This window comes from Miscanthus floridulus, chromosome 8 (genome assembly GCF_019320115.1).
Source record: "Miscanthus floridulus cultivar M001 chromosome 8, ASM1932011v1, whole genome shotgun sequence".
NCBI lineage: Eukaryota > Viridiplantae > Streptophyta > Magnoliopsida > Poales > Poaceae > Miscanthus > Miscanthus floridulus.
In genome coordinates, this window is record NC_089587.1 from 15170101 (window position 1) to 15194235 (window position 24135).

Genomic DNA, 24135 nt, shown 5'->3' on the forward strand with positions numbered 1-24135 from the left:
AAGCTATCTTCACCATCATGGCATGAGTTGCTCACACAAGTGTACCTGTGGACTAATCACCTGTGTATCTCATATTTAAACACATTAGTCCGTCAAGGTTGTTACTCAATTATTAAAACCAAACAAGGAACTTTCACCAACCCAACCTAATGTTAACATGTTCCTACCCAACAATATAGTGTAACAAAAAATAATCCAAATAAACATATCATATGTATTGGTGAACAACGTTTTCCTAAACGCTACATAGTAAATAGTCGATCACCTACTGTTTAGTCATTATTAGGGATAAACTTAAAATTAAACACATGCGCTCTGGTTTCTAATCAGAGAGACCTGAACCCTGTAAAAGCAACACCACCACATCTCCTGCCTGCAAATTGAAAAAACACAAGGAGTTTCACAAACCGATCAACGATGAAACTATTCGACGACAAAATATAATCTAAGCAAAAACATACCCCAACCTTTACATTGTCACAATACTCTCTTAGTTCCAAATTTTAAGTTGTTTTAGTTTTATCCTACGTAAAATTTCTCTAACTTTGATGAAGTTTATAAACGAATATGTTAACATTCACTAAACCAAATAAATGTATTATCAATGCATATTTCAAGCTTGATTTAATGAAACTACTTTGACACTCTAGGTGTTGATCCATTCTTATATAAACTTGGCCATTCCTACACCCATTGACATATATTGTTAGAATTTAAGTGTAGTCAATGTAGCCATGAACCAAACATGTGTGTAAGGTTATCAAGAGGATGTAAACCAAAAGTATTATATATACACAATACTCCAAAGGAAACCTAGCACCATGATAATTGAAGAAAAGATGTTCAATCTTGTCTCAACTTCATTGTAGAAACATCATTTCTTACTATCTTGCCATCTTTACTTGATCAAATTATCTTTAGTGAGGATGACTCCTTTGTATTAAAATCATACTAAAACTGTTAACCTTAATGACATTTTAGTATCCATGGATACCAGACGACTCGATGTAAAAATCATTATCAAGAAAATTCTTATAGTTAGGCTGCATAAGCAAAATATCATTCTTGGTTAAAGTCATTCGAAATGTTGCAAAATACCTTACAAGGGACAAATTAAGCTAAAGGTGATTTCCCTAAAGAAATACAACACAATGGCAATTCATAAAAGGATGCCAAATTATCTCATCATTATTGGAGAAACATATTCCTTACCCCCGCAGTCCTTGCCACTTCGATCAATCAAGTTATCTTTAGCGAGAACGAATCCTTTGTATAAAAATCATAGGAAAACATTCACTTTCAATGGCACTTTTAATATCCATATACCAGGTGACCTAATGTAAATCATTTACAAGCAATTTTTTATACTAAGTTGCATTGAGCAAATACCATTCCTAGTTAAAATCCATTTGAAATGATGCAAAAAAAATGCTCAACCAGCTAACTTTAGGATTGCACATGAGTAAATAAAACAGTACTAAAAAGGGTCGATGGGCAAACTTTGCAGCCCAACCCAATGGTCCATGGGCTCGACATCGCTCATCCCGAACTTGATCCTAAGGGCCGATTTCTTTTTTCCGAGAATCGTAAAACATAGCGGGCCTGAATCCGTTCTCTTTCCTAGTGATGATGTGACGTGTTTTCATTGAAAACTCCAAATCTGCGCAGCGCAACACCCTGCTGCGTGCTCCATAAACAAAGGCAAAGCGCTCCATCATCTAGCCAGCGCACCGAAAAAGTAAAAAAAGTCACTCGTCAGTCGGAAGAGATGGGGCCCTCCCTCTGGCGTCCGCCATCGCCACTCGTCGCTTTCCTCGCTCGCACACCCGTGACCCGTCCCGATTCCAGTTTCAAATGGCGATGGCGATGATGACTATGCGACGCGCGGTGGCGCTCGGTGCCCGCCACATCCCCGCCGCCGCAACCGCTTCCTCCCGCGTCGTCCCCCTCCGCCACGTACGCTCCCCCCTCTCACCTTATCAACCCATCCTCCTCTTCGCCGCTTCATACCACACCCCTCGCCCTCCCGTCGCCGCGTCACTGTGCGGTTCCTTCGTTCGCTTGTTGGTTGCGGGTTTGATATATTTTGGGTGTGCAGATGAGCGCGGACGCGGGCGCCGCGATGGAGAAGATCCGCGCCGCCGGGCTGCTCAGGACGCAGGGGCTCATCGCTGGGAAGTGGGTGGACGCCTACGACGGAAAGACCATCGAGGTGCGCGTCACTTTCCCGGATTAATCCCGCTTCGCAGGCATGTGCTCTTCCCGTTTCGTCGGAAATCACCTGGAATGCGGTGGGTTGGTTGGCTCCTCTCCTGTGGCGGCTTGACGGTTGACTCTGCGATGATTGTGGATCGGTGCTGAGATAGTTAATTCGAGAGCAATTCCTTGTGGATAGCTTAAACATCATTTATTTCCTGCAGGTGCAAAATCCAGCAACCGGCGAGGTCCTTGCAAACGTGCCCTGTATGGGCAGCAGAGAAACATCTGATGCTATTGCTTCTGCTCACAGTACATTCTATTGTAAGTCAAATGTTTCAGTGTATTCGATTTTTATGCTTTAATACCTGGATTATATTGTGTTCCAGAACAGAACTGTTGCTGTCAAAGTGTTATAAGGTTCTAACAGGACAGTTACTTAAACACTGTAAATTAATATGCGGCTATTTCTGAAGATAATGTCCAGGCTTTGTGTGAATAGTATTAACCTCTCTTTTATTTCAGTTCTTGTTTGTACTGTAACTCAGATAACTCTGGTCTTGTAAGAAAATAAAGTGTTCCTGGTGTCATATGTGGCCCAAATCTCTGAACTTAACAATGTCTAGATCTTGTTTATATATCTCGGAAATTCTTAGATGTTCTGTTGCTTTGAAATTCCTTAACTAATGGCAATTTCATACCTAGAACTAGCATATAAGAAAGCTGCAACTGGATATCATTGTAAATTCTTCTTTTGATTCAAACACTTGTTTTATTTTGGAAAAACCACTAAAAACTGGAAGTTGGGGACAGTGATGACTGATGACCTATAATACAACAACAACAACAACAACAACATAGCCTTTCAGTCCCAAGCAAGTTGGGGTAAGCTAGAGTTGAAACCCACCAAGAGCCCTTCAATAGTTGCTTTCCAAGTACTCCTATTCAAACATAGATCTCTAGGTATATCCCAAGCTTTTAAATATCTTTTTATTGTCTCCCCCCATGTCAATTTCGGTCTTCCTCTACCTCTCCTCATATTATTAGCTTGGCTTAGGACTCCACAATGCACTGGTGCCTCTGGAGGTCTCCTTTGGACATGGCCAAACCACCTCAACTGATGTTGGACAAGCTTTTCTTCAATTGGTGCTACCTCTAGGCAATCACATATATCATCGTTTCGAACTCGGTCCATTCTTGTGTGACCGCAAATCCATCGCAACATACGCATTTTTGCAACACTCAGTTGTTGAACATGTCGAATCTTTGTAGGCCAACATTCTGCTCCATACAACATAGCCGGTCTAATCGCCGTTCTATAGAACTTGCCTTTTAGCTTTTGTGGTACCCTCTTGTCACAGAGAATGCCATAAGCTTGTCGCCACTTGATCCACCCTACTTTGATTCTATGGCTAACGTCCGCATCAATATCTCCATCCCTCTGTAGCATCGATCCCAGATACCGAAAGGTATCCTTCTTAGGCACTACTTGACCTTCCAAACTCACATCTCCCTCCTCTTGTACAACACTGATGACCTATAATATATCCCAATTTTTAGATGCAACTTAGGGCAGCTCCAGTGTCACATGTGAACCGAGGGGCAGATTTCCATTTGCTTGTCCAGAGTTCGAGAGCCACAGTGTAAACATCGATTACCTTCGGCCCCACACTGAATAAGAAATACTACTTTTACTCAGCGAACCTTGCTCCTGGCCTACTCTCTCTGCTGCTAGTACGCGCTCAACTGTTTTTTGCAATATTCTATACGCCAGAGTTCGAACCATACTTGGAGTTCGACTTTAGAATCTGACAGCCAGGGTTCGGATGCTGTAGTGTGCATGGTTCGTTTTTCTTGCCCACGGTTCGATTTTACACACACACTGGAGGTGCTCTTAAACTAGTAGGAAAACTAAAAAGTCCATACCACAAGTAAAATCTAGTTACAGTAAGGATAAAGCTGGGAAACTTTCTCTGTTTCTGTTTTTCCTTATCTGGACCACTTTTGGTTATAGTTTTTATGTAGTTTTTTTTTTCTTCTCGAAAACGCAGGAGAGCTGCGCTTCATTAAATTAAGAAGAGAATAAAGGGCAAGAGCCCAAACAACACCTTACACACCACACACACACGCACACACCCCAGTTTTTATGTAGCTTTTAGTACTCATAGCCACATTTTCCCGTGAAGAATAGGTCTGCATGAAGTCAGTTCTTTGCAATTGCCATTTCCCTTTATGGATACTCTTATGCCAAAGCAAGAGTAATTCATATGTAAAATCCAGTTCTTTGCAATTTCCATTTCCCTCTATGGAAACTCTTATACCAAAGCAAGAGTAATTCATATGAATATTTGGGTTTCTTTTATTGTTGCTGCTTCTTATCTCTAACTTTCTTGTATGTTCTAAATCCTTTCCTTCTCGCAGCTTGGAGTAAACTCACTGCAAGTGAGAGGAGCAAGGCACTAAGAAAATGGTAGTTTATATGGAAACGAGTGCTATGTAAAATTTGTTTTTTATGATTGAGTAAATTGCATTGTGGGTAAAAAAAATTGCGCCGTGGGTGCAATCTAGTCACAGAACTTCAAAATGACACAAATTTATCACTGATATCATTTGAGTGTGTAATTGGGTCATTAGCTGAGCCATCTGGGACGTTCTAGTCCATGTGACATTGACAGGGCTAAAAGCATGACAGTAGATGGCCTAGGGTTCATTTACCCAACTGTGGTCTGCACATTTTATGGAAAAGGGCAAAGAAAATGTGCACCAATTGCACCACCTAAACTATCGATCTCAGTGTTGGATTTTTGCTTGTCCAATGGTACTAATCTAGAATAGCTAGACGAGGACAATTAGGCAGGGATGCATGCACATGTCTAGGAAGGGATGCATGGCGTGGCCCATGCCAGTAGGGTGGCACCTCAGCATATGTTGGCTGACGGCAATGAAGCGGCTCAGCAACAGAAGTGTGTGGATGATCAACGGCCACCTCACACGCGCTCTAGTTGAAAAGAGAGGCAGAGCAAAAGCAGATGTCATGCATCATGGATACTGCAGTTCTTGACTGCAACCGAGTTAGCTGTGCATGTGTTTCCACACCATGTTGGTGTTCAGTCATGTGTATGTGTTGCCACAGGTTGTGCGGTCGTAATCCAATTGCACCCTCAAAACAAGATTACTGACTAGATCAGTTCTATGACTAGATTGCAACCACCATACAAGTTTTGGTACCTATAATGTGTTTTACTCTCTATGATTTATAGCATTCACTTCTGTATTATTGCTTGAATATTCCTTCTCACTAAGTATATTCATCAAGGTATGATCTAATTATTTCACACAAGGAAGAGCTTGCACTTCTCATGACACTGGAGCAGGGGAAACCTATGAAAGAAGCCCTGGGTGAGGTATTTGATCTATATCATCCACTGATGTTAGTCGGTGCTTGTGATTTTGAGGTTCTTTTGAGGCCTCATTGGTTGCTACTCCTCTGTTCAGGTCAATTATGGTGCAAGTTTCATAGAATATTTTGCAGAGGAAGCAAAGCGTATATATGGTGATATCATTCCCCCAACTTTATCTGATCGCAGATTGTTGGTTCTGAAGCAGGCACTATGCTGATACCTTTCCTTTGTTACTTTGTTGCTGATAACTCTCACTCTTCTACCACTCATTTTATTAGCTTGATGTATATTTTGTTTACGATATTTCATCATCAGTTTACCTTGAATCCTAAAAAACTCAGCCGGTGGGGGAAAGACCGCCACCACGGTATTTTACTAAGAAGAGCTCAATCGAAGCTTGGCCAGGAAAGGTCACGACTCACGAAAGCTGGCCCCCCTCATACATGGAGATGCTGCCCCCTATGGTTAGGGCCTTAACCCGTGCTTTGAGGCCCAACCCACTACTAGCCCCTTACACAAGAGTCCGCCCACCACAGGTCGTTTCACCCATGCCGACCAGGGGAACCAGCAAGTGACCTTTTTTTACCTAGCCTGAAATTCATTCCCACGAAGATTCGAACCTAGGACCTGGGATGCTACTAATGTCACTGTAACCACTAGGCTATAGGCCCCTTCACTATACCTTGGCTAGCTGATACATTGGTTTGACAGAGTGATATTGTCATGATCAGCACAAGAAAAAAAAATCTAGTATTAACAAAAAATAATATCGATTGCTTACAGTAGCTCTTTTTATTGTACTCTGCTCTCCTATACCAATTTATTGAATGGCAGTACTCCAGCCAGTTCTTTATCTTTTTTAAATTTTTTCAAAGGATTTGCCACGTAGCCAAATACTCGGTCTGGAGTTGGTGATGCCATATTCTAGAAGATAATATGCCCTTTTATGAAGTATGTGTAGACACATGATCTCTTTGCAACTGGACTTAAAATGTTCTTTTGGCTAACTGCTTGCAAAAGGGCAAAATAGAGTTTCACTTCCATACGATGTATTGGGAACTATGGATATTTTTAAACAATATGTGTCTTTAAGATTTGCACTTAGTTTAGCAGGTCCATACGTGGAAGGAGTTAATTGTGAATGCAATTGCCACTTTCATTTTGTTGAGCAAAGTAATATAGTTTGATTATCGTACACATTCTTTAATGAACTGTGACTCCAATTTACCAGTTCAATTTCTTGACCTGGTGTGCTGAATTCTGAACATGTGTTGTTCTTTTTTATCTTTCTTTTGAGGATGTATTACCATGTGCCATGTGGAGATTTACACACCATCTATCTCAATGTTCCTCTCTTTTTTTTTTGTTTGCACTACAGCCTGTTGGGGTAGTTGGAGCTATTACACCATGGAATTTTCCATTAGCAATGATAACCCGAAAGGTCTCTAGCAATGCAGTACACTTGTCCATTGGTTAAGTTAAGAAAGGAAATGATAAGTCAATAACTAAGGCAGTACATTTTTGCATATATGGTTGGGCAGGTTGGACCAGCTTTGGCCTGTGGCTGCACTGTTGTTGTCAAGCCATCAGAGTTCACACCTCTGACAGCATTAGCTGCAGCAGATCTTGCTCTTCAAGCGGGAATACCAGCGGTAATCATCTCGAGTTCTCTATCATTCCCATCTAATTTGAGTATTTATTTCGTCAAAAGTTACTAATTATATGGTACAACCAAAGAAATTGGTGACCTTTCATGTAAAGTATGGAATTACATACTGAATCTAAATGCTCTACCATTGTTTTGAGGAGAAAATCATCACACCAATTCACCAAACTTGATGCAATTAATTATAGCTGCAATCCTACAATTGTAGGGGGACAGGGAATCATATTTTGCAATCCATTGATACTTGATACAAATCTTTTACTTGAAACTGCAAAAAAGTTCTCCTCTATTGATTATCTGAATGATTTTGTTCTGTGGGTGTTTCTTTGTCATAAATTTAACCTGTCTTGAACTTATTATATAATTCAGGGTGCACTAAATGTTGTGATGGGTAATGCTCCTGAGATAGGTGATGCATTACTGCAGAGTACACAGGTTTTATTTCCTCCCATCTTGTCTTGCATCTGCAATTTTCTTTGTCTTTATAATATGTCAAGTAGGAATACTTGTGGTTGACACTATAATATAACTTTTGGTTAGGTCAGAAAGATTACGTTCACTGGATCAACAGCTGTTGGCAAAAAACTGATGGCTGGATCTGCAAATACTGTGAAAAAGGTATAGTGAAAAGTTTTTTTTCTTTTCGAAAACGCAGGAGAGCTGCGCATCATTATATTAAGAAGAAAGAAAGGGGCTAGAGCCCTACAACACACACCACACACAACCCCACACAAATAACATTCGCGCCTGACAAGGACAAAAGGCGACCAAACACTATCACTAAGCTAACTACCAAAGAGAGGGGCTGTCAAGGAGGACAGACCCTTGGCTCCTGCTACACTCCACAACCGGCGCTCTTCTCCAGCAAGGGAGAGAGCTCGTCCAAGGTTGGGGGTAATTCCATAAAAAACGCAACGATTCCGGTGATTCCAAAGAGTCCAAGCACCAAGCACAATAAGAGAGTTGAGACCTTTTTGCGTTAATCCACTTGTTGCTCGAATAGCCTTTTCCCACCATATATCAAAGGAAGAATCAGAAGGCTGTGGTGACAAGGAGTGTAGGCCGACCTGTCTCAAAAGGAGATACCAAAATTGTCTAGCAAAGACACAGGAGACTAGGAGGTGGTTGATAGTCTCATCCTCCTGATCACAGAGAGGGCACTGCACAGGATGAGGCAGCCCACGACACGCAAGGCGATCTGCTGTCCAGCACCGATTGTGGGCCACCAACCAAAGAAAAAAATGACATTTGGGCGGTGCCCAGGTTCTCCAAATCCTCTCGTATGGACCAAACTCAGTAGATCCCTGGAAGAAACCCTCATAGGTAGACTTGGCTGAGTATTTCCCACTAGCAGAGAAACGCCATATGTGGACATCTTCAACATCAGGCTCTAACTCAAAATTGTACAGCAATTCCCAGAGATGGAGGAAGTCGACAATAACACCTACAGTGCGGGCTCCCTTAATATCCAAAACCCGGCTGCGACCAGTAAGAGCTTCCTGTACCGTACGTTGCTTCACCCTTCTCTTCGGGATGGCTTCAAGTAGTCTCGGTGCAAGGTCAGCGATACACTGTCCATGGATCCAACGATCAGTCCAGAACAAAGTGTGATTCCCATTGCCCACTTCCGATATAACGGTTATCGAGAAGAAGGCATAAACTTGGCCCGGGATCTGAATAGGAAGGGCTGCCCATGGGCGATGAGGTTCAGTTTTTTTCAACCAAACCCATCTCATCCTTAGTGCCCAACAAAGATGCTTGAGGTCAGAAATGCCAAGCCCACCTAGTTCAAGTGGACGGGTAACCTTTCCCCAAGCCACAAGACAGTGTCCTCCACGAGCATCTTTGCGGCCCCTCCAAAGAAAACTTCTCCGCAGTTTGTCCACGGCTTTAATTGCCCATGGTGGGAAATCAACTGCCATTGCCAAATAAATAAGCATGGCTGTGAGGACAAACTGCACCTGAATCCTTCGTCCTGCCCGTGTCATGAGGTCTGCTTTCCATCCCGGAAGCCGATTAGCTATTCTATCTATAGTAGGTTGGATTTGTTCCTTAGTTAACTTCTTGAGAGAGAGGGGCAACCCCAAATATTTGCAGGGAAAATCCATGAGCGCACAGGGGAGAAGTTCCTGTACCAAGGCCAGTTCTGTATGCCCACACCTGATTGGTAACACATTGCTTTTCTGCAAATTGGTTTTGAGACCTGAAGCATCACCAAAAAGTTGGAGGATGTTCATTATGACAGCAATATCCGTTGCCTCCGGCCGGAGAAAAAGAACCACATCATCGGCATAGAGAGATATACGATGTTGAAGAGCACAAGATGATAGTGGCTGCAACAAAACATCAGCGTCTGCCTTGGCTACCATATGTCCCAACACATCCATAACAAGAATAAAAAGCATGGGTGATTACGGGTCACCTTGCCTTAGTCCTCTCCGGTGAGAAATACGCTCCCCAGGTATCCCATTCAAAATTACTTGAGTAGAAGAGGAGGAGAGTAACCCGCTGATTATGTCCCTCCAGATTTGGCCAAAGCCTAAGTGCTGCAGAACCTCAAGCAAAAAGGGCCAAGAAACTGAATCAAAGGCCTTTGAGATGTCTAATTTTAGAAGGATTCTGGGCTGCTTTTGTTGATTGAGAAATCTTGCCGTTTGCTGAATTAGCATGAAGTTGTCCTGTATGAAATGCCCTTTCATAAAAGCACTTTGATTGGGAGACACCATCTGCTGCAGCCGACATGCAAGTCGATTCGCCAACATTTTAGTGATCAACTTAGCAAAACTATGTACCAAGCTGATAGGCCGAAAGTCTTGTGGTTGCTCAGTATAAGAGAATATAATTGGAGGAATATTAATATATTGCATTGGGCCTCATGGGCTGATTATATAGAGTACATGGGACTAACATCTCACATGATTAGGCAATGTGGTACTATTCCTAATACTCTAACAGCCCCTAGGCTACCAGCCGAACAGGCTTGGTGCCGGCCCATAGCAGGCCCAGGCCCCTTAGGCGCCTATTCTAACACACCCCCTCAGTCGAAACGTCAGCCACTCTGCACGTTTAGACTGGACCTGAACTCCGTGAACACTGAAGTAGGCAGCCCCTTGGTGAAGATGTCTGCATATTGCGAAGCAGTAGGAACATGCAGAACACGAAGATCACCAATAGCAACTCGCTCCCGGACGAAGTGAAGATCGATCTCAATGTGCTTGGTGCGCTGATGTTGCACCGGATTGGAGGACATGTAGACGGCACTGATGTTGTCGCAGTACACTAGTGTGGCGCGCCAAAGAGGGGCACGTAGCTCCAAGAGAAGCTGTCGCAGCCAAGTCGCCTCTGCAACTCCGTTAGCCACTGCGCGATACTCGGCTTCAGCACTTGATCTTGACACTGTATTCTGGCGCTTGGATGACCAGGAAACAAGATTGTTGCCGAGGAACACTGCATAGCCCGAGGTGGACCTGCGAGTGTCCGGACAACCAGCCCAGTCAGCGTCGGTGTAGACAACAAGATCAGTCGGAGTAGACGGTCGCAGCAGAAGACCGAGGTGGAGTGTGCCCCGAACATAGCGAAGAATCCGCTTCAGGGCAGCAAGATGAGGCACTCGAGGGTCATGCATGTGAAGGCAAACCTGCTGAACAGCATATGCAATATCTGGGCGAGTGAATGTCAAGTATTGAAGAGCTCCTGCAAGACTGCGAAAGTCTGTAGCATCAGACACTGGGCCTCCCTCAGCTGCAGCAACCTTGGAGTTGGTGTCAACTGGAGTAGAGCACGGCTTGCACTCAGCCATCCCGGCGCGATCTAAGATATCTAGCATGTACTGTCGCTGTGAGAGCAGAAGTCCATCGCCGCATCGTTGAACATGCATCCCGAGGAAGTGATGTAGTTCACCAAGATCTTTCATGGCGAACTCCCGCTGAAGAGCTGAGATGATCCGCCGAAGAGAATCTGAAGACGAAGCTGTGAGGACAATATCATCAACGTAAAGCAACAGGTAGGCTGTGTCTGATCCGCGCTGATAGATGAAGAGAGAAGTGTCTGACTTGGCTTCAACAAACCCAATGGACAGCAAGTAAGAAGCCATCCGACTGTACCAAGCACGAGGAGCCTGCTTCAAGCTATAGAGCGACTTCTTTAGAAGACAGACAAAGTCGGGATGAGCTGCATCTTCAAATCCGGACGGCTGCTGACAATACACTGTCTCAGTCAAGTCGCCATGAAGGAAGGCGTTCTTCACATCCAGCTGGTGAATGGGCCAGCGGCGACAGAGCGCCAAGGAGAGCACCGTGCGAACAGTGGCAGGCTTCACGACAGGGCTGAAGGTTTCATCAAAATCCACACCAGGCCGTTGGGTAAAACCACGAAGAACCCAACGCGCCTTATACCGGTCGAGGGTGCCATCAGACTGAAACTTGTGCTTGAAGATCCACTTCCCAGTGACAACATTGGCCCGTGGCGGACGAGGCACAAGGTCCCAAGTGCAGTTCTGTAGGAGAGCACTGTGTTCTTCTTCCATAGCTGCTCGCCAATTGGGGTCGGCAAGAGCACTACGGAAGGTCTTCGGCACCGGTGAGAGAGGCACGGCGTGGTAGATAGAAGGCATCCTGAAGCCGCTCTTTGATCGTGTGCCCATGGGGTGCTGGTTGGCTGCCGGAGGAGCAGGAACCGCCCCTTTGGGCAGCGGGGCAGCGGCAGCAGCAGTGGGGGCGGCCGGTGCAGCAGCCGGGCCGGCTGGGGCCACAGTTGGGGCAGCCGGCAGCTCCCGTTGTCGACGACTGTAGACGTACGTGAAGTCGCTAGTCGGCCGGGGTGGCCGAAGGGGTGGGAAACCTGGTGGTGGCCCACGGAGTGCCTTAATAGACACCGGAGAACCCGAGGAAGACGAGCCTGCACGCAGCGCGTCGGGCAGCTCCAGGGCCGCGCGTGGCGCGGAAGAGAGACTCCTGGTGGCCGCGCGTGGCGCGGTGGACGTCCCTGACACCCGCAGGGCGGGGGGAACGTAGAGTGCGGGCGTCCGAGGATCCTCAGCATCCTCGGGAGGCTCCAGGGGCGCCCCAGGCACGGCCGCACGGGGACCGGCAGGGGCGCGGGTGGCGTCGAAGGTGCTGGAGGGAGTCCCTGCAGGTAAACGCTTGTGCGACGGTCCAATAGGAGCGGGCACAATGTCAGTACTGTCATCGGCAAGAAACTCGAGGTCTGCTGGAGTACTGGGACCATGACGCTCAGCGAAAGGGAAGGCCGTTTCATCGAAGATGACGTGCCGGGAGATGATGACTCTATTGGATGATAGGTCAAGGTAGCGGTACCCTTTATGATGAGCTGAATAACCTAGGAAGACACACAGGACAGACCTAGGAGCAAGCTTGTGAATAGCAGTGGCGGACATGTTGGGGTAGCATTTGCAACCGAAAACTCGCAGATGATCATATGTGGGTGGCTTGCCAAACAAGGCAAGATGAGGTGTGGAGAACTCTAGAGTCTTGGTGGGCAATATGTTGAGGAGAACAGTCGCCGTGGAGAGAGCCTCCGCCCAGTAGGAGGGAGGCATGGACGCCTGAAAGAGTAGGGAGCGAACAACATTATTTGTAGAGCGAATAATGCGCTCAGCTTTACCGTTCTGAGGCGAGGTGTAAGGGCAGGACATGCGAAGGTGGATGCCCTGGGTGAGGAAGAAGTGGCGGGTGCTGGAGTTGTTAAAAATTTTTCCTGTTGTCGCACTGGACGGCTTTGACGCGGGCGCCAAACTGAGTGGAGGCGTGGGCGATGAAGTGAGCAAGCGTGCTGAAAGTGTCAGATTTAAGTCGTAAAGGAAATGTCCACAGATAATGAGTGCAATCATCAAGTATGACCAAATAGTATTTATAACCAGAGATGCTGACAACTGGAGAGGTCCATAAATCATAGTGAATAAGATCAAACTTGCTAGACGCACGAGAGGTGGACACATGAAAGGGTAGACGAACATGACGTCCTAGCTGACAAGCATGACATAAATCTGAACAATCCTGAATAGAAAAAGACACACTAGACGCTAGCTTTGACAAGGCCTCATGACCGGGGTGCCCAAGACGCCGATGCCACAGTGGAGAGGAGCCCTGAGCGGCAAAGGAGAGTGCTAGTGGAAGGCGAAGTGGGTACAGTGGCCCGGAGCTATTACACCTGACGATCTCTTTCCGAGACGGAAGAACCTTCACAGAACAACCAGCGGGGTCAAACTCAACAGAACAATTATTGTCAATAGTGAATTGGCGAACAGAGATAAGATTCTTAATAATTTGTGGCGACACAAGAACATTATTAAGACGTAGAGAAGGTGATAACTCTGTGGAGCCAGTTGCAATGACAGGAATAAGGGAGCCATTACCGACAATAATAGATGAAGGGTTAGGGTACCGCGAAGGTTGAGTATGTGAAAGAGAAGAAGACCGAGCTGTCATGTGTGAAGAAGCACCTGAGTCGAAGTACCACTCATTGTTCGAAGGAGGGGTCAGCGACGTCGTGCTGAATGACGCCGCGAGGTCCGTCGGGTCCCAGGAGGGGAGACCGGTCATAGGGTTGTAATACCCCGGAGCGACCCACTGACCGGCAGCCTGCTGGTGGGCAGCAACAAGCGCCTGCTGCTGCTGCTGGTGGTGGTGTTGTGCCTGCTGCTGCGCCTGGAGGTGAGGAGGCACCAGGATGGGCGCCAGAGGTGGTCGAGGGCCCCCTGGCCACATCTGGATGGAGCCGGACCAGGGGTTGTAGAAGCTCGGCCAAGGGCGCCCCCCTCCGGCCTGCTGCTGCTGCTGTCCAGCAGCTTGCTGCTGCTGGTTGTTGCCGGTAGGAGCCTTGGAACCCTGTCCTGAAGAGCCGCTGCTGCCCTGACCTTTGCTGCCGCCGCCGCGCTTGTTGCGGCGGTTGTTGGAAGGCTTGGAGCCCCCGCCACCGCCTCCAGAACCGGTGCTGGACGAAGGAGGAGCTGCTGTAGGAGTCGTAGTGGCAGCAAGGGCAGCTGCTGGAGTCTCCTTGCGGTTTGCCATGGTGAGTTCCTCGAGGATGAGGTCCTCACGGGCCTCCAGGAACGTGGGGAAGGGCTTGGCGCGGCGTAGCAGGGTGCCGACGTGGGCGAAGCGCTCGTTGAGGCCGCGGATGACGTTGAGGACGAGGGTGCGGTCGGTGATGACCTCGCCGAGGGCCGTGAGATCATCGGCCATCTTCTTCAGCTTGCGGCAGAAATCGGTGACGGAGAGGTCGCCTTGGACGAAGTTGCGGAACTGCGTCTCCAGCTGAATGGAGCGGGCCTCCCGATTTCCGAGGAACTGCGACTCGACGGCGAGCCAGGCGTGACGAGCTGTGGAGCCCTGGGCACGGATGATCTCGCCAAGATCGTCCGTGAGCGTGGCGATGATCCAAGACTTGACGACGCAGTCCATCCGGGCCCAATCGGGGGAAATTGGGACTGGAGGCTCTTCGCGGACATGGCCCTGAAGCGAAAACTTGCCGAGGATGAGCAGGAATTGATCGCACCAACGGTTGAAGTTACCGGAGTCGACGTCGAGGACGGTGGTGACGTGGTTCCGGATGTTGCTGACGGCGACCGCCTGGGAGTGAAGCTGGAGCAGCGCCACGGCCTCGTGGTGGAGCATGGCCGCTCGGAGATCGGCTGGCGGAGAGGCGCCTCCAGGCGGTGGAGAGGCGCCGCCCGATGGCTCAGGTGCGAGTGCAGCAGCGGCGGCTGCGCGTTCCATGGCCGCGCGCGCAAGGGCTTCGCTGGCGCGCAGGGCGGCGTCGTCTCGCTCCTTGGCCGCGGCTGCGGCCTGCTGCTCGGCCTCGAGAGCGCGTGCCAGAGCAGCATCACGCGCCTCCTCCTTGGCCACGCGCTGACGCTCCAGGCGCTGCACGGTGGCGGCGGCTTCGCTGGCCTGCTCATTGGCGAGGCGCCGAGCGACCTCGTCACCCTGGAGCGAGGTGGCGGAGCTATCTGCGTCGCCCTTGGGGGTTGTTGGAGAGGACGACCCCATGGGCGGGCTGCGCGGCTGTGTGCCGGCGCGCGAGGGCGCTGCGCGGCGTGCGTGGGGTGGGTTGGGCAGCGGAAGACCTAACCTAGTTTGATACCATATAAGAGAATATAATTGGAGGAATATTAATATATTGCATTGGGCCTCATGGGCTGATTATATAGAGTACATGGGACTAACATCTCACATGATTAGGCAATGTGGTACTATTCCTAATACTCTAACAGCCCCTAGGCTACCAGCCGAACAGGCTTGGTGCCGGCCCATAGCAGGCCCAGGCCCCTTAGGCGCCTATTCTAACACTCAGCTTCCTCCTTTTTAGGTAGAAGAGTGCTGTAAGCTGCATTAAGCACCTCAAAACCAGCAAATCTCCTACTCCATAACAGCAGAAACTGCAGCCATAATATCTTTCTTTATAACCGGCCAGCAAGCCTTGTAAAATCTGCCAGTAAAACCATCTGGACCGGGCGCTTTGTCCGGAGGCAGTTGCTTGATTGTTTTCCACACCTCTTCTTCAGTAAAAGGGAGCTCAAGATCAGCCAAATCATGGGAGAGGATCCCAAGCGCATCAAGGTTGATAGTACGCGCTCTGTCCAGGCTTGTCCCATAGTGAAAAGTTCCTTAATGAAAGTTTCTTATGCAATGTTTATAGCTATCTTCCTGTAAAAAACATGATTACCACACATGTCTAACTTCTCTTTTCATGATGAAATCATACTATGACTATCCTTTTGTTAAATAACCTGTAAGAAATCTGAGCAGAGGGTTTGTATAAACAGTGATAATCATCTAATTACCACCAGGTTTTATCCAGACTGCCCTTATTACCCTTCTTTTCTTCTTTGGTTGGTTCAGGTCCTGAATACCCTTGAATGTCTACTTTACTTACTGTTTCATGTACATGTACCAATCTTGAAAAAAGGGATAAATCCACTTTTAATCATAAGTCAGCCAAGAAACATCAGCTTTCTGGAAGCCTTCTGGTGCGTGGTGGTGGTTTTGTGCCAGCTGGTGCTCAAATCATTCTTTCAGTTAGCATACTAGATTCCTAATAGTGTTTTAGGGACTGCTTTCATATTTTTCTTTTAGATCTTATGAAACAGAGTTTTAATTTCTTAATAAGAAACTTAATTGCTGTTTGACAGCTATTGATATTGTTGCATACCAATAATGTGTTGCTCTGATGTATTCTACTTTTTGGACTATTGGTCATAACATATTAGGGCCTGTTTGGACACGGAAGATTGCTCTAGGAAACTATAATTTTTTTCTTTTAAACTTGAACTTAATCCCTTCATCGCAGAAAGGATGCAATTCTCACATTCTGAGGACAAATTAATGGACAACAAAAATGACGCATGTACCCCTACTCTTTTCATCATTCCTATGGGTTGGTTGGACCAAGGCAAATATGGCATCCATACTTGATTGCCATAATGTATCTACATAGCATTCTTTTCGGGACAACATTTGAATGCTAGAATTGCATTCTTTTTTGGATGGAGGGAGTATACCTAAATTTTTCACTCAGTGGACAAGTGTTTCGTTTTTTGAACATGGTCTTAGTTTTGAAGGTTTGCATGCTCTGTCATTTCAGTCTGAGACCTTCTAATGATGATGCTCACAAAAAATAATTATTTTCTAGGTCTCCTTGGAACTCGGTGGGAATGCACCTTGCATTGTTTTCGATGATGCAGACATTGATGTTGCTGTTAAAGGCAGTGTAAGACTCACTTTTACATCTATCTTATTTGTTTCTTTACTAGCATATAAACAAATAAAATCATCTCTAGTTCCCTTGGTGACAGCTATGTCAAGAATCTGTAAATAATCTCTTAAATAAATTACCAAGATCTATTATTTTCATTCCTTTGTGGTTTTGGTGTGCAAAATGCCAAAGGGCGCCTAGCTCAAATGGTTAGGTGACCCAGCGGCACTCCTCAGGTCCTGGGTTCGACTCCCTGTGGGAGCGAATTTCAGGCCGAGGTTAAAAAAATCCCCTCGTCCGTCCCCATAACCAAAGCACTGGGGGGCACCGGCCCAATTCTCACTTGGGCGACGGAAAGCCACCGTGTAAGGGTGGGGGCGGGGGTTCGGGGGTTTTCTCGGCCGGGTGAGAAGGTCCTTCTTCTTATTTGTAATGCCGCGGGGGCAGTCTTAACCCCCCGGTCGAGTTTTTTGGTGTGCAAAATAGGAAACATGCCATGTTGTTTACATTTCCCAATTTAGGTCAATGAATGCATTAAGATTATTTGGATTTTGAATTTCTTGTTTTCTGAGCAGCAAGTGAGATAAAAAAAGACGCACCCTTAATCTCGTGTCCTAAGTCCCAATTTAGGTTTTTGCAAAAAATCAGTGAAATACGTATTTATGTCTCAAGGGTCAGTATCTACAGGATGCAGCTTTTTGCCTGGTATATTGCTTACTGTGTATGGTAGACACTGTTTTATTTTTATCAACTGCTACCTGCTCCAGGCAGAATTTTATAAATATTATTGGTCAATTTTTTAAAGGCTTGACATATTTGTGATTAGAGAGTTATCGAGCATCGCTTAAGAGCAATAACGCGGGTCTCTATGAACCAATTTGGTTTCATGCCCGGAAGGTCAACCATGGAAGCCATTTTCTTAATAAGACAAGTTATGGAGCGGTATAGGGAGAAGAAGAAGGACCTACATATGGTTTTTATTGACTTGGAGAAGGCTTATGATAAAATACCAAGGAATGTTATGTGGTGGGCTTTGGACAAACATAAAGTCCCAATGAAGTACGTCGGGCTCATTAAGGACATGTACAGCAATGTTGTGACTAGAGTTCGAACAAGCGATGGAGACACGGATGAATTCCCGATTAAGATAGGACTACATCAAGGGTCAGCTTTGAGCCCTTATTTGTTTGCTTTAGTGATGGATGAGGTCACAAGGGACATACAAGGGGACATCCCTTGGTGTATGCTTTTCGCGGACGATGTAGTGCTAGTTGATGAAAGCCGGACAGGAGTGAATCAGAAACTGGAGTTATGGCGGGAGACCTTGGAGTCCAAAGGTTTTAGACTTAGTAGAACTAAAACTGAGTATATGAGATGTGACTTCGGCACTACTACTTGGGAGGAGGAAGATGTTAGTTTGGAAGGTCAAGTAGTGCCTAGGAAGGATACCTTTCGATATTTAGGATCAATGCTACAGAGGGACGGGGATATTGATGAAGATGTTAGCCATAGAATCAAAGCAGGGTGGATGAAGTGGCGGCAAGCGTCTGGTGTCCTATGTGACAAAAGGGTACCACAGAAGCTAAAAGGCAAGTTTTATAGGACGGCGATTAGACCTGCTATGTTGTATGGTGCAGAATGTTGGCCTACGAAAAGACGACATATTCAACAGCTAAGTGTCGCGGAAATGCGTATGTTGCGTTGGATTTGCGGTCATACAAGAAGGGATCGAGTTCGGAACGATGATATACGTGAGAGATTAGGGGTAGCACCAATTGAAGAAAAGCTTGTCCAACACCGGTTGAGATGGTTTGGACATGTGCAACGGAGACCTCCAGATGCACCGGTGCGTAGTGGAATCCTAAGTCAGGATAGTAACGTGAAGAGAGGCAGAGGAAGACCGAAGTTGACTTGGGTAGAGGCAATAAAAGGAGACTTGAAAGGATGGAATATACCCAAAGACTTAGCCTTAGATAGGAGTGCTTGGAAGACAGCTATTCACGTGCCTGAACCTTGATTGCTTCTGTTGGGTTTCAACTCTAGCCTACCCCAACTTGTTTGGGACTTAAAGGCTTTGTTGTTGTTGTTGTTGTTGTTGTTGTTGTTGTACACTTGCATGAAAAAGGATGTGCATTTTTTGGAGAAAATTCCTTGCTTGCCATTGGCATAAACCTATATTCCCCATGCCACCTAGAAAATATGATTCCTATATGTGCCATTGGTATAAATTTGTAATCCTTTCCATGCCAAGGCCATGGTCATTGCCTTAATTAGGGAACATTCCAGATACCGGTATTGCACTTGTCAGCCATCCCCAAATCGTAGAGGTGGTCAACGAAGAGGGAATGAGTGGCTCGGCGAACGGCGAGGAAGGAGGCGGCGGGGGCAATGGATCTCTGATCAGGAAGGGGCGGTATGGGTTGTTCGGCGCGTTGGCTATATGGGTTGCTCGGTGCGTGGGTGGTCTGGGCTGTGCGGTCGCTGGCTGCACTTGTGCTATTGCTTGGTTGCGAGTGTGGCAGCAATTGTGGAGGGTAAGCATGCTGTACACTCATTAGATATCCTCGGTTTCTCATCTAGGCATTGTTTGGATAAACTCAATCCCTCCCAATCCATATGGATTGGACTGGATAATGAACAGATTTTCCACCTCAATCCCTTAAATACATATAGATTGAAGGGGATTGCTATGTTTCCAAACAAGCTCCTAATGTGCACACTTGGGTTCAGTTGTTGTTTATGAAGGCAGATTAGAGAGGTCGCTACGGTTTGGGATGCTAATCCAGATGTTGGATTCTTGGATTACCTGATCTAGGGCATAAAAGGGATCTTGTGCCCAACTAAGAAGATGGGCAAACTGGTTATTTTGACATGTAAGTTAGCTAAGACTATCGAAATACCGTCAACAATGGCGTGAGAGAGATTAAAATTTATGGATAGTGGCATTGACAGGATATAGGTTTTTTTGGTGGCAGATCAAGGATAAGAGTTTTAGTTGGCATATAGAAAAAAATTCCTTTTTTTCTTTCTTAAAGAGCAGATAGAACCCAAACTTCAACTGTTGAATCCAGGAGGAGCAAAGGACCATGTCAGAGTTCAGATCCATCAGAAAACAGCATGTCCGCATAGCTTTTCTGAGACAATAATAAAAGCTAAAACAGCTAACAGCTACAAGCAACACATGCATTCGACTTTTAGATGAAGTAACTACCCATAAGACAAGAAACATAGTCATTTTTTGCTTGAGAAAGTTTAAATGAGGTTCATTTGAGGTATAATACTTGCATTCCCTTGCATTTTAATGTGATCAATATTCACCAAGTCCATATGTGTGCAGCTTGCTGCCAAGTTCCGTAACAGTGGACAGACATGTGTTTGCGCAAACAGGATATTGGTGCAAGAAGGTATATTGATCATATATGTGATTTGAATGTTACTGAGGCCTCGTTTGATCCATCAAAAAGTTTTATGTTGTCTATAGGTATCTATGAAAAGTTTGCAACTGCATTCATCAAGGCTGTTCAGAGTTTGAAGGTTGGTAACGGGCTAGAAGAGAGTACATCTCAGGTATAGAATTCTAACAACTACCATTATCACCATGATAAATAACCTAGTACCATTTCCAGCTTTGTGTTTCTAGCGTTCATTGCATAAACAGTGTTTTACATTCAATGTTTATGAGCTGTTTAACACCTAATATTAGTATATTACAGTACTTATCAACTACCATTCACATTCTTCAGTTGCCATGCGCTTTTTCTGATGTGCTGTGCTCTCTATTTTGTTTACCTAGTAAAATATTTCTTTAGCATCTTGCATCTATATACCCTTGACTTAGGAGTTCCAGTTCCTTTCATATGCAGGGTCCTCTGATTAACGAAGCTGCTGTTCAAAAGGTGCATACTTTGGCCACTAACTCACCCCAACTACTTAGTCTCCCGCCCTCCCTCCTTCCTCCCTAAAGTGAGCAATTACTCATGCTTTATTTGTTGGCCTATTTTTTCCCCTCTAGGTGGAGAAGTTTATAAACGACGCTACTTCAAAGGTAATCTCAAATCATAACAAAGGGGCGTGCCCAGTGCAGAGAGCTCCCGCTCTGTGCGGGCTCTGGGGAAGGGTGTTAGTGGCAAGCCTTACCCTCGCCTGTACAATGCGAGGAGACCACGACTCGAACCCGGGACCTTCCGGTCACAGGCGGTATGACTCTACCGCTTGCACCAGGCCCGCCCTTCGTAATCTCAAATCATTACAAGGGTGTGCATTTTCCCTTCAAAACTGGGAGGGTTCACAAAAGAAAAAAAGGAACTGGACTGATTCCTGCCCCCAGGCCCTGTTGGTTTATCTGCACTCAGGACAGACAAGTTTCTTGAATTTCTTTTGGCTGAAATCAGATCGAGCCGAATTGGTTAATATGTGGGTTGAAGCTGGAACATCTGGTTCTTGCTTACTTCATTGAGAACTGAAACATGTTTTTGTGGTGTTTTATTGCCTCTCTTTGAAATGCATGTGAAGTACCCTCTCCAATCTTTTTGTAGGGAGCAAATGTCATGCTAGGTGGTAAAAGACACAGCCTGGGGATGTCATTTTATGAGCCAACTGTAGTAGGGAATGTCAGCAATGATATGCTTCTTTTCAGGTAAAGTTTACAGTTGGACCTTCCAACCTTAGCAATTTCGATCAAAACCTTGTTGTAGTGCATAGGTTCTACTTTCATGTGCGAGTAAATGGTCTAATATTGAGCAACTGTCTGACACTTCAAAGTTGTTAACATCTTTTTCATTTCAGAGAAGAAGTTTTTGGTCCAGTTGCACCCCTTATACCATTCAAAACTGAGGAAGAAGCAGTCCATATGGCCAACGATACAAACGCAGGTTCAATAACAATATGCACCAATTATTTAATACTCTTGAACAAACTAGATGTTAGCATAATTTGCACGTTATGCTTAGTAACATCGGTTTATTTATTGTCCATAGAAGCTGTAATATGCAATATAGAAATTCTCTCTTCTTGATGTTAAGACCCAGAATAACTTAAATGTTCTTTATTATACAGCAGTATCTTTGGATGTCTTAAAACTGAACTATGCCGAGAACTGTGTGCATACCGCTAACAATGGAAGATGTGGATCATTGTCTACAAAGTAGACATCTCAATTGTTATGTCTGATCTCAAGCATTTCCCCATTGTGTTGGATCTGCAGGCTTAGCTGCATACATATTTACCAAGAGCATACCTCGATCATGGCGTGTATCTGAATCTCTTGAATACGGCTTAGTTGGGGTAAACGAGGGAATTATTTCAACAGAGGTAAGAAACAGCCAATGATACTCCCCCTTTTCTAAAATACAGGGCGTTTTAGTTTTGTCCTAAGTCAAAACTTCTCTAACTTTGACCAATTTTATAGAAAAATATATTAACATCTACAATACCAAATTAGCGCACTATCAAGACATTCCATGGTGGATTTAATGAAACTAATATTATGTTTCAGATGTATGTACAATTTTAAAGTAAAGTTAGAGAAGTTTGACATCGGGCAAAAAAAAAAAAAAGACATACATTTTTGAATGGTTGGAGTAGTATACAATAGACTACTTTGTGGCTAGTACATCAATATTAATCTGCCTTAAAATGTTCAGGTGGCACCATTCGGTGGAGTAAAGCAGTCTGGTCTAGGGAGAGAAGGATCGAAGTACGGCATCGACGAATACTTGGAGGTTGGTAAACTCACAGGTCTTATTTGTTGTTACTTCTGCAGTGTTGCTGCAACTCTGACATGTCTGTACTCGGGCAACTGCAGCTCAAGTACATCTGCATGGGCAACTTGGGTTGAGTCCTGAAATCGGCCTCTGGCTAGAAACGCTTGGCAGATGATGAACCGAGAAACCAAGTAGGCAGGCGTGCTTAGAAGGGTGTGAGTTGCATTTAGCTGCAAGATCGGAGACGGTAAAGGGGCCGGCCACTGGTTGTGGGTGAGCAGTTTTAGAATAAAGCGAATAAGTCGCGGAGCCTTGAATAAAAGAAGTCGAAATGAGTTGTAAATGACGTGAACTATAAAGTATGGCTTCGCCTTCGAACTTTTGTATACATAATCATGGCACTTGTCTATAGTGTCTCCAAAGACGTTCATGTTATACAGAATAAAAGCATGTAAGGCGGATAGACTGTGTCAGATGCTACGTTACAGGCTGTCGGTGGTATGTACACCGACCTCGCCTGGTTCCTGAAGAAAGGTGGATCCTGCATTCCTGCCTGCAGGGGTAATATGGTTGTCTCGTGGCTGCGCCGATCTTTCAACCAGGCTGGTATATAACAGAATGTTACCATAGTTACCAGATTCATCATAGAACCCAAATCGGTGGGGGATTAGATGGGAACAATGTGTGCTGGAGGTAAGTTTGTAGTATTTGCTGCTTAACATTGGTACTGCCATGTTACAATCGCCATCAGTGATCATCTGGTGACGCCATATTGTTGTGGGGATTGGCATAGTATGTCTCTTCTTAGTTCTCACAAATATTTGTCCAGGGCTCGCATGTGTTTTTGTTTATCAGTTCCTTTTTTTGTCTCTTGTTTTTGAGTCGCTCTCTTGAGCATTTGGGTGAACATTTAGACGTACTTTTTTTTTTTTTGCTTTTATTAATCCTGAGGGTATCGATGGAGATACTCCTAGTATATAAGATTCCATGGTCGCTTCACTTCATCTCACTTGAATCTTTGTTTGCTACTAAGCAAACAGTGAAACAGGAGCCAGATCTCACGTCCTGTGTCTTTGGCGCTCCCCGAGGAGAGACCGACCTACGGTAGAGAGTCAGGCAGCCCCAGCCCCTGGGCAGGCATGCAGTGCTCTCTGTCTCTGTCTGGGCCACCACCCATGCAACATGCAAGCCGTAGGCTGTCAGTGTAGCTACTGGCAAACCGTATGCTATACGCTGCAGGAAAGAATAAACGAAGCTTCTCTTTGTATCCCCGCCGGCCCCGGCGGCTCCAGTCCAAAGGCTGCCTGTCCCTCTCCCTCGCCCCGGGGGACCCACCGGCAGCGCAGAATCCAATAAGGCCAGGCAGCAGCAGGGGCAGGCAATCAAGGTTGCTTTGATGCGCCCCAAGATGATTTGCCTCGGTTACCGTGCTCTGCTCTACCCGGCCCGTAGGCCG

The 24135-nt window shown here is 45.8% G+C and overlaps 1 protein-coding gene across 1 annotated transcript; it reads left to right on the forward strand.

Annotated features, from left to right (window-relative positions):
* The first annotated feature begins 1753 nt into the window (after positions 1 to 1753).
* LOC136475815 (succinate-semialdehyde dehydrogenase, mitochondrial) lies at positions 1754 to 23507 on the forward strand. Its single transcript, XM_066473439.1, has 20 exons — positions 1754 to 1956; positions 2099 to 2212; positions 2421 to 2520; positions 4618 to 4666; positions 5513 to 5600; positions 5692 to 5802; positions 6976 to 7038; positions 7139 to 7249; positions 7633 to 7698; positions 7804 to 7881; positions 16915 to 16992; positions 20315 to 20381; positions 20459 to 20544; positions 20841 to 20873; positions 20990 to 21022; positions 21513 to 21613; positions 21763 to 21848; positions 22181 to 22287; positions 22620 to 22697; positions 22781 to 23507. Exons 1-20 carry the CDS (start codon positions 1855 to 1857, stop codon positions 22811 to 22813), a joined length of 1584 nt encoding a protein of 527 aa, XP_066329536.1. The 5' UTR covers positions 1754 to 1854; the 3' UTR covers positions 22814 to 23507.
* Positions 23508 to 24135: the final 628 nt, after the last annotated feature.

Bases quoted from the DNA above. Each gene is read 5' to 3' on its own strand.
- LOC136475815 (XM_066473439.1), top strand. From the start codon at position 1,855: ATGGCGATGGCGATGATGACTATGCGACGCGCGGTGGCGCTCGGTGCC. The intron at 7,699-7,803 runs GTTTTATTTCCT...ACTTTTGGTTAG, and splicing joins CATTACTGCAGAGTACACAG to GTCAGAAAGATTACGTTCAC. The intron at 21,023-21,512 runs GTAATCTCAAAT...ATCTTTTTGTAG, and splicing joins TAAACGACGCTACTTCAAAG to GGAGCAAATGTCATGCTAGG.